This window comes from Glycine max, chromosome 10 (assembly GCF_000004515.6).
Source record: "Glycine max cultivar Williams 82 chromosome 10, Glycine_max_v4.0, whole genome shotgun sequence".
Classification (NCBI taxonomy): domain Eukaryota; kingdom Viridiplantae; phylum Streptophyta; class Magnoliopsida; order Fabales; family Fabaceae; genus Glycine; species Glycine max.
The window spans coordinates 7,383,375-7,391,682 of record NC_038246.2 but is presented as its reverse complement, the minus strand read 5'-3'; the positions used below and the strand labels follow the sequence as shown (position 1 = coordinate 7,391,682).

Sequence of the window (8,308 nt, the reverse complement as noted above, 5' to 3'; positions counted from 1 at the left end):
AGACCTATTTTACGTCACTATAAAAACTACTAGTATTTTAATTGCTGATGAGAAAAACTAGTATTTTAAATGTGGGATATACATGATAAATGTTTTATTTTATATAACTAAATTTTATAATAAATTTAATTTTTAAATATATAAATTATATTTTTAATTAAAATTTGTAATAAATAAATATTGTTGAACCTATAAGTTATATTTTAAATTTATGAAAAACAATTTTTATTATCACTCAAGATAAATTTTAATTATTTTAAAATATTAAATTTTAATTCTTAAATAAAGATGAAAAGTGATAAATTGAAAGAGATAAAGAGGTTAAGTAAAATTTTTAAAAATTAGTTTACACGATCACCATGTAGACTATTTACTCAATGATTAATTCAGATTTCATACTTAATATATTTTATTGCGTTAATTAATTAATCTTAAATTTTCTACTAAATTTAATGATATTGTAACACTTAAAATTTTAAGAAATTTAATCAGATAACTTTTTCTTTTTGATTCATAGGAATCAAACTCAAAGATAGTTGTTAAAATAAGAGTGGCAAGTAGCAATCGATCTTCTGACCGGTCTAGCTAGAGATGAAAAATGAAGCATCTTTAGAATCGGTCAAAATAATATAAAACTGGCCAAGAATTGTAAAATAAATTGATTTAAATTGATTCTGTTTAAAAAAATATTTTGTTTTTTTTTCTTTGAAATTTTAATTTTAATGTAAATTATTTTAAAGAGTGATAAAAACACTCATCTAATAAGAATTACAAATAGATATCAATTGTTTATCATGATTTCTTATAATTTTATATTATATTAATTTCTTATTATTTTTTATTCTAAATGTAAACTTGGTATTGTCAATAAACATTGTTGTATTTTATTAAAATTTAAACTTAAGTATTATGATATATTTGATTTATGTGTACTTCAAATGTTTAAAATTTAATAAATAATGTTTTATTTTTATTTTTAGTGCTATAAAGTTATAATATTATATTTATTTATTATCATTTAATGCATTATTTAATTATTAATATTATTTATTAATTTTATACTACAGAAGAAAATAAAAATTTTAAGTGAGTTGAATTCTAGGAATTCATTAATATGATAGTAGACTGCAATACTAAAAAAAACATTACTTAAATATTATTTATTAATAAAAATTTTACAATAATAGAAATTAAACTCCCGTAGTATGAATACATATTTTATGAAGTGAATCATTGAGGAAATGTAAGCTTTAATTAAAGCTTTCATCGTTCTAGAATATCCGGAAGGTTATCATTATACATATCCTTAGATCACCTACATTACATAAATGTACCATTTTACCCTCATCAATCAATGTCTTTCATAAAATGAAATTCTTAACAAGAGCCAAGCCGTTGGGTGAGTCATTTCACACCAAGTAGAAAAGACTCTACAATTTTTTATTATATAAAAAAGGAAAGTTAGAACGAGGAATCAACAACTTTGAATGAAATATATACAATTTTTATATAACAAAAGGGTCTTACACACAATATTATAAGATTTTTTTAAATTTATGATTTACTTAATAAAAGAATTTAATTTTATAAAATAATTTTAAACCAATAAAAATCATATACCGTAAACAAAATGAATATCTAATTTAATGAACTGTAATATAAAAAATATATATATTTTATATACTCACGCAAATTGCAAACCAAACAACGAACTCACCCCTGTTGTGCTATATCGTATACTACTATGCCTCTCGCTTTGACACTGCTTTCGTATTCTTTTGACGATAGCTTTAGTTTTTCCCTCTCTCTAGAAGAAAAACAACATAGCGAGCGAACAGAGAAAATCGAATATTCACAAATCCCTTCATATAAATACAACACCGCCACCACAAAGAGTGTAAGACGACTCAACAACCAACTTTGAAAGAAAAAAAAAACTCCAAACAAACAATATTTCTTTCTCTTTCTCTCTAATATTATTATGCCACAGATGGATTTGGAAACGCTGGTTTCCGCCTGCGCCGGCGGTTGCTCCGACCAGAAAATCGCCTGCGAGCCTCACGCCGACGAGGGAGACCACGGCGGCCGCCTTCCGGACTCGCCGCCGGAGTCGTTTTGGCTCTCCGGCGACGCCGAGTACGACTGGTGGGACCGCAACGCCGTTTACGAGCGAAACGAATCGACGAAAGGAAACTCAATTATTTCCTCAACGAACCTTAACTCAAACTCCAACAACAATTCTCAGCGATTCTCGAAGAACTTGAAGTCCAAAGCCGCGATTATCGGCTTGCCGAAGCCGCAGAAGGCTACCTTCGCCGACGCCAAGAGCCGCCGCAACCATCGGCCGCCGGGAAACGCCAGGCTATTCCCGAAGCGGAGCGCGTCGGTCGGCGGAAAATTGGAAGGCTCCGTCGTCGAACCGTCGTCGCCGAAGGTCTCGTGCATAGGGAGAGTGAGATCCAAGCGTGACAGAAATCGGAGATTAAGAACACGCCAGAGATCAATCTCCTCCTCCACGGCCACTGCCGCCACCACCGGTTCAATCTCCTCCGCCGTCACGAGGCAAAAATCGACGCGGAGCCAGAGGAAGAAAACCGGTTTCTTCGAAAGCGTTCGCGCGATTTTCCGGCACGGTCGCAGAGGCAAACCGGTTCAGAAACCGGATCTTCCGCAGGAAGATTCGTCGTCGTCGAAGATGAAGAAGAAGAGAAGTTACGGTAAGAAAGCACGGGGAAGCACCACTAGCAGCACAACGAATCGAAACGACGCGTCGTTTGAAGAATCGTTTTCGAGTGCAGCACCACCTCCCGGTTTGGGTTCGGTGAACCGGTTCGCGTCTGGGAGAAGGTCTGAGTCGTGGGGAGTGGGTGACTCGGAAATCCGCGTGTTGCATTAGGATTTGTTTTTTTACCGCGCCTTGCAATTTTGGTGACGGCTATGGTGGGCCCCACTTTGAATAGTGGTTAGACGGGTGACTTGAACAACGGTCTCCAAAAAAAAAAAAAATGGATATAGTAGTGACAGTACTATGGCTTTTGTAGTGTGTATGTAAGGTTGGTAAAGTGTAGTTTTCTTTTGAAACGTGATTGAATTTGCTGCTTCCTGTGTTTATTTTTTGTCCCTTTCTGTTTCGGCGATAACAACAGCGTTTTGTAGATATGATTCATGTGATTTGTTGCCTTTCCGAAGTGCGCAGCCCTAAACTTTCTATCAGTGATTTCTTTCCATTTCCTTATAAAAAGATTATAATATACATACAAGAAAGAAGACCGAGTATAAGGAAGAAAAAAAGTGATCCACGTTACAGTTTTTTAACTATCATAATTGAAGATATAATGTATTTTAAAAAGTTTTGGTCTCTTAAGTTGGTTTTACGGTTATTTCTCATTTCATAAGTTAATCAAACTTAATTATATTCTTTGCCTCTATTCAAGAATATTTTTTTATGATATTAAATTTAAGTTTTTTTCTCAAAAAGTCAGCCTCAGTTACACACTCATTGAATATTTAATGTATATTTTTAACAAACAATATTTTCATGTTTTATCAATGAAAAAATGGATTTTATGTACTATAGTATAAACAATTATACTATTAATAGAACAACAATCATTTTATGTTTATTTTATATAAATAGTTATTATAAAAATGAATAAACTTAAGAATTAAGGTTGAACTTTTCATTGGGAGAGGTGTTGTTGTTTAATGGTCAACAATTTAGTTTTCTTTTTATACAATGGTTATAGGTTAGAACATGTGATCATATGCAAACTATTTATCACTAGGTTAGTTTTTTTTTTTATAAACATAATTGGTCGGGATGTCTCAATTTTTTTTAATTCAAAGAGAGACATCAAACTTTGATACCAAGGAGTTTATGATAATGCATGTGTATTGTTTAATTAACTGAATTAGAACCCTTATTAATTATGTCAATTTTGTTTAACTTAATTACTCATTCTAAATAACAAATGAAAAATAAAAAAGCCTTTTAAATTCTTAAAGCATTAAATGCCATACTTTTATTAAATGTTTAATTTATTTTATTTTAAAAATTACTTTTAAAATTAACTCTGGAAAATAGAACCTTTTAAAATAATAATTCAAAATGATTGACTTTTTTTAAGGAGTCAAAATGGTTGACTCTTAAGTAATCCTTTTAATGGACTTTTAATGGATTATCATGTTATTGGTTCGAATAGAATTAGACTTAAAATCATTTAAGTGAAATATTTGATTCAAATCTTATGAATAAAAAAAAAGATAATTGAAAGATTAAAAAAAATCATATAAATAATAAAAAGTCAATTTTTCTAGACAGATTAATCATTGATAAAGTTAATAAATGTTTCACACATATAACTAAAACAAACAATTCATAATGGTTGACCACCCTAATTAATGCATATTGATGATCCAAAGTTGTAACAAACTTCATATTATTTCAAAGGTCAACTCACGTGCTACTTTTTAATTATCAATGAAATGTTATGGTTTGAAATGTATAAAATTTTCCCTCCTTTTATATAGTTGTTTCGGGGGAGCTTTCATATTTCCCAAACTCATATTCAAAGCTCTAGTCATGATTTCACGAAAAGTAATTGTGTTTGATTGTAATTTCTTATTATTAATAAATATGGCAATGGGACGCGATAAAGATAGGTATTGTATTCTTAACCCCCAATCCTGACTCTTTCTAGCATATTCTAGTATGCATTTCTCGTACTCGACAGGTTAAAATTTATTATCACGTCTTCATACCAGTTGGATTTCGAGTATCTTCCTCCCCGACTCATACTCGATGCAAATTAAAAAAATAATATTTTTTTATAAAAAAAATATATTAAGAATTTGATTTTAAAAAAATAAATTGATTATTACACATTTATTTTTAACTACTTATAATCAATAAATTTATTATCGCGCATTTGTCTATAAAAATCATCAAGAAAAAAATATTAAATTATGTAAAAATTCTAAAATAAAATTAATAAGTGATAAATAAAATTAAGACTAACACATTTGTCTTCTATGATTCCATTGTTTTTTAAGGTAAACAAAATACACCAAATATTAAACAACATAATTCAAAGTCATAGACACTACCCCAATGTTCATCCGTTCAAATTACATCAAATTAGAAATAACTAAAAAATGAAAAAAATGTCCATCATCAAAGTAACCACCGACTTTACCAAAGATGCCATCAACATTTCTTCCTCAACCTAGTATTTATAAAATCAAACATCATATGTAAAACATAGGAAGATACTAGCAATTATTTGAGCAACAAGAATTGTTTCTAAAAAAAAATGTTTGGCTATGAATTCATGGCGCCTTACCTTGTAGGTATAGCACAAACTAGTAATGTCAATTAACTAAGAAGATACAATAGCAATTCTTAACCAAAAGTGTGATTGTAGTATGCTCTGATGTTCTATGATTTTACCTGCAGACCTCTTGTTCTCTTTCACAGCCAAATCAAGGAATCTATCTTTTTAATCGTGCACCCTGTTTGCTGTATGTATGATTCTACAATAGAAATTGCACAACAGGAACAATTTAATAGTTACAAATAATTATAATTTATTGTAAGACACAACTGTTATTTCAAAAAGGAGGATTGATGTTAAACACACTTTCAAATGAATTGAAGGATTTGGTTCTACAGTGAGATACGAAAAAACAAAAGGCAAAAACATTATCATTTTTCCCGTGTCTCATTGTTTTAGAAAAATTAAAATACTCATTCTTAATCACATTGAAATTGAGTGTAACTAGTATTATCAACCCTTCTGTCGTTTGAAAGGTGATGAATTGAAGTGAAATTGTGAAAAATAATATGAATTGATGTAATATTTACTTTGATATGCAAAAATTTACACAAATGACTACACAGTAGATATGCATTACAATTTGCTCATGGGCAAGCATGCTGAAACAGGTGAAACAACAGGAAAATGGGAATGTGAAGCATGAAAAAATTTAGAGATCCCAACAGAACAAATCTCACTTCAAAACACGTGCTTATAATATTCAAAATGGAACTAACAGGAAATTCAGTTCAGCGGATTGAGATGGTCGTTTTAGAGTGACTGAGTGAGAGAGGTAGAGAGATGAGTAAGGAAGCGCGATGCCACAGACAACTTTAGGTTTTAGGAATTAGCCATTAGGTTTCTGATATATATATATATATATATATATATATATATATATATATATATATATATATATATATATATATATATATATATATATATATATATATGGAGGGCTGCGAGTTGTGTTATTTTTCTATCGTTCTTTTACCTTTTTGTACTGTGGCACTGGTGGTGCCATTTATTAATATACTCAAGGTTATGAGACTTATGATTCTAAGTAGACCCGTTTAAACTCCATAAACTAGACTCGTAGAATCGAATTATAAACATTAAGAGTTTGCTCAATTTAAAAAATATATTAATATTCTTATATATATAATCATAACTAAATATTTTAATCCTAAAGTAAGTCAAAATAACAAACTTTAAAAATAATTCATCTAAGATACTCTAAACATAATCATCATATTATGATATGTTCCTTAGATACTCTAACTGACCTTATATCTATCGCTTAAGGATGGTTATACTTGTTGGAGCCGGATCTCACTCACGTTGCAGGTATAACACTCAATGCCTCACTACGATAGTTGTTTGTGATTCTACAGTTGAATGCAGAATAATACACACTTAGGAGATGAATGTAGAGGGAGAGGGAAGTGAATTTTTATAACTGCAGCCTACACATATATATGTATTTTGTTATTAGCCTGAGACTCTGGGTAATATTGATCCACAATAATACTTAATATTGTTTAACATAAATGCAATGCTTGGTGAACCATTAATGGACATGAACATGATTATCCATCCAGAAAATAAAAAAAAACACAAACAAATAAACACAATTGCACACATTTGGATTTGTCAATTGAAGCAAGTTTTGGAAACACACAAGACTTGAAATGACGCTGCATTTCTCCAAACAAGGAAATAGCAGAAACATAAACTCAAAGAAAAGACCAATGAGGCTGAGTGTCATTAGATTGGCCACATCAAGGTAAGCAAAAGAATCAAACTACAAATTTAACAAGAACCTAAAAATTTAACAATGAAAGAGAACTTCAAACAGAGAATAGGAAAAGGAGAAAACATGTCGCAAAGGATGAAAAGGGAAAACATGACACAAAAGAGAACAGTAGTTAGTGACTCTGTCTAACTCCCTTCAACATCGTCGCGGCCATGCACTTCACCGTCGTCGTGGCCACCACGCACTCTCATGCTCACGATCTTGCGCAAGAAATACACACTCGGTGTCTCGGCCACTCATACTTCCGCTTCGCATCGTCGTCATGACCACCACGCATGAGCATGGAGCACCTTGCCTTCGCTTTCGCAATCGCACAGTCGTGATAGAATGACGGAATAGCCGGGATGGAGTGAGGAAGAAAGAAAAACACAAACCCTCAAACAACAAGCACTAGGGCATAGGCACAAAGGGAGGAAGAAGAAAGACGTTTTATTTTTCCGCAAACCCGCAAATTCAGCGTAGACTCACAAGTCTACATTAACTCACCCAAGTTTACTCGGATTTCGATTCTGCTACCATTTTAACTCGCGGAAGCTCCATGGAATCGTATGATTCTACGATTTAAAATGCGATTTTGACAACCATGAATATACTTGTTATTTGTCTTTCAAAAATAATCATATATATACTTTATATATATATATATATATATATTATTTATAGCAGAAAATCTCAGCATCATGCCTGGGATATATTGGCTTTCTTTTGTAAACGGGTTGGAATACCCCATACTTACATTAATACTTATAAACTGTTTCCAAGAAAATATAGGATCCCTCGATTGGTTCCATAAAATTACAAGGTTATACATGGTAGTTAACAGTCATCGTTTGAAATGTTTTTTCTTCTCAAAACCAAGTGTCTAGAAGACGAAAATATATGAAAATAGTCTAATATTTTATTAGACAAAAAATAATATAAACTTCATTGAAAGGATACGAGAGAAATTGAAAATAATAAAAATTAAAAGGATAAAATGGATAAAATTAAAGACACAAAATGGCTATCAAATTGAGTTAGACTCTTTTAATACTATCAAATTATTTTCTCTTTTATCTTTTATAACTTTTCACATTCATCTTTTTTAAAAAAATTATCTTATGAGATAAATATCTATTTTTTTATAGACACAAAAATATTTATTTAATATATTCAAGTAAAAAATAATTATTTTGTG

At 30.7% G+C, this 8,308-nt stretch overlaps 1 protein-coding gene across 1 annotated transcript; it reads left to right on the top strand.

Annotated features, from left to right (window-relative positions):
* The first annotated feature begins 1,632 nt into the window (after window positions 1-1,632).
* LOC100802723 (uncharacterized) lies at window positions 1,633-3,157 on the top strand. The gene has a single exon (XM_003535639.5). It carries the CDS (start codon window positions 1,982-1,984, stop codon window positions 2,894-2,896), a length of 915 nt encoding a protein of 304 aa, XP_003535687.1. The 5' UTR covers window positions 1,633-1,981; the 3' UTR covers window positions 2,897-3,157.
* Window positions 3,158-8,308: the final 5,151 nt, after the last annotated feature.